The 2,500-nt window shown below is 47.1% G+C and overlaps 1 protein-coding gene across 5 annotated transcripts in view; it reads left to right on the top strand.

Annotated features, from left to right (window-relative positions):
• The window catches only part of sdk2a (sidekick cell adhesion molecule 2a), a 97,112-nt gene that overhangs the window by 50,338 nt on the left and 44,274 nt on the right, over window positions 1-2,500 (top strand). For all 5 annotated transcript variants that reach the window (XM_042086061.1, XM_042086060.1, XM_042086059.1 and 2 more), the window contains exons 2-3: window positions 1-59; window positions 2,200-2,306. The exon at window positions 1-59 is cut by the window's left edge and continues 101 nt beyond it. In XM_042086061.1, the coding sequence (XP_041941995.1) occupies window positions 1-59; window positions 2,200-2,306 (166 nt within the window). The remainder of the gene's footprint in view (window positions 60-2,199; window positions 2,307-2,500) is intronic.

Below are 2,500 nucleotides of genomic sequence, written 5' to 3'. Positions count from 1 at the left end.
CTCGAGTTCAAGTGGATCTACAACGGAACCGAGCTGACACGCTTCTCTCTCGAGTACAGGTGAGAAAGAGAGAGAAAACGACAGAACCGAATGAAAAGATCAGGAGTGGGCAGTAGAGAGTGCAAGACACCAATAACAAATTGCCTCTCTGGTCCTTCGTCTCAATTGCGAGTGTGTAACCAGCTTAGTAAATAGGAGCACTAATCACAGTTTAAATTGAACAAATTCCTCATTTGCCCCCCGTTTAATTCAAATTCAATCTCATCTTTATTTATGTATTCAGAGAGGCTCTGGCATGGTAACCCCCTTGAGATACAATGTCTCCCTTTTCAATATGAGCATGAAATGACTCGCACAGTCACTCCGAACACATATTAGCAGATATCATTTTCTGTTTCATTTCAGAATACACAAATACAAGCGGATTCATTTCACAAGAAGTCCCCTTGTTTAGCAGGCTTTGCTTTCCTCTCCTCCTCCTACCCTGAGACACACACAGACATACACACACACACACACACACACACACACACACACACACACACACACACACACACACACACACACACACACACACACAAAACCCCCTGTGATGAACAGGAATGGCAGAATGGCACTATGAGGCTCCACAACTCCTCGGAAAAGCCATTCATGTGGCAGGGAAAAAAAGCCCATCATATTCAACATTTGCACGGCTCCTGCAATATTTATGCTAGCCACTGCTAAGTGAATTGTTCTCTTCTGCAGCACTGCGGTGGGTGCGCTTCTACCTTGACTACCAGCACTTGACTGCTGTCAATAATACAATACTTTGCTCTCTTGTTGTTTTATACAAAAAAATAATAAAATTGGTTCTTTTGCTGACCAAGAAGGTCAGCGTTTCACACTGGTCTGAGCACACTCTTAATGGATTCTGTGACGTTACGTGAAGACCTTTTTGTACACTGCCTCCTGCTTTTAAGGCCAGTGGCCCTCAGTGGACCCTGCTTTGTTTTAGTCGGCTCTGAGGCGAGAGAGAGAGAAAAGCGCTGGCCTCCTCTTCCTGTCCGCAGAAACAGTGTGAATAGGTTCCAAACCACACAATTAGATCCCTGTTAGCTATCATTATCAGCCCACATCTCCCTCCTTAGCCAGTCATCAGCACACAGAGCCGACAGCACTCTGTGTGTGTGTGTGTGTGTGTGTGCGTGTGTGTGCGTGTGTGTGCGTGCGTGTGTGTGTGTGCGTGCGTGTGTGTGTGTGTGAATGAGCCAGTTTGTGAGGATCACCATTCTGCTTGTTATTCCCCACCACTCCTGATCAAAGGAGAGAACTTGAATCCACTTAACCAAGGCGTCACCGTTCTGCAAATAGTCATGCAAAAACTCAACAGGGCAGATAAGAAGCCTTCTGCAGATGCCAGTGTCTCGTTAAACAACCCCCTTTTTCTATTTATAGCTCTCACACTGGAGTACATATGCACACACACACACACACACACACACACACACACACACACACACACACACACACACACACACACACACACACACACACACACACACACATATACACACACACACACACATGCACACTAAAGAATCCCTAATAGTTTATCCCCGTCTGTTGTTAGGATCTCTTAATGTGCAGCTCCTAATTTGTGATCTGAGCTCTTCTGATTCCTGTCAATAGAAAGAGTGATTGCATTGCACATTGCAGTAGCTGTTTTTCTCTCCACTTAGTGCTCTGTGTTTTTTTTCTTGTGCTGTTTTTTGGCAGACTTAACATGTGTTAATGGCCCTTTTCCCCCATACCTCGTGTTGTCATCCCAACATCAAGTCGGGCTGAAACAGCAGTCCATTATTAATAAAGCTACTTTGACAGGTTACGGTACGGAAAGTGGTACAGCGTGCCAAACTCAACACTGTCTCACACACACACACACACACACGCAAACACACACACACGCAAATACACGCACACACACACACACACACCATACCAAATGTGTTTGTTTCGCCTTTCGCAGTGTGCACATCATCATGAAAAATTCCTGAATATCCTTCTGACTGCAGTATGTGTGATCATGTGTCTTTCACCTCTCAGTGCAAGTAGCAGAAACGCGCGTCTCTCTCTCTCTCTCTCTCTCTCTATCCCTCTCTCTCTCTGACTCTGTGGAATGACGTGGAGCCCTTCCTGTTTGTCGTGCTGTTTTGTCAGGTACGTGATCCCAGCGCTGGACCGCGCCCACGCAGGGTTCTACCGGTGCATCGTGCGGAACAGGGTGGGCGCCCTGATGCAGCGGAGTACTCAGGTGCAAGTGGCCTGTAAGTGCACGATCCCCCCCGAGCCGTGGACAGCTGTCTGGAGTGGTTTTTAAAGGCACTGCATGTACCCGCCGCGCCTCGGCAGGATCTGTACAGACTGTCAAAATGTGCTCTCTCCCTCTCTCTCACGCTCTCTCTCGCTCCCTCTCTCTCTATCTATCTTTCCCTCTTTCACTCTCTCTCTCTCCCTCTTT

The sequence above is a fragment of the Alosa sapidissima genome, chromosome 3, assembly GCF_018492685.1.
Source record: "Alosa sapidissima isolate fAloSap1 chromosome 3, fAloSap1.pri, whole genome shotgun sequence".
NCBI lineage: Eukaryota > Metazoa > Chordata > Actinopteri > Clupeiformes > Clupeidae > Alosa > Alosa sapidissima.
The sequence above is the reverse complement of the archived record's forward strand: the minus strand, read 5'-3'. Positions and strand labels throughout refer to the sequence as shown.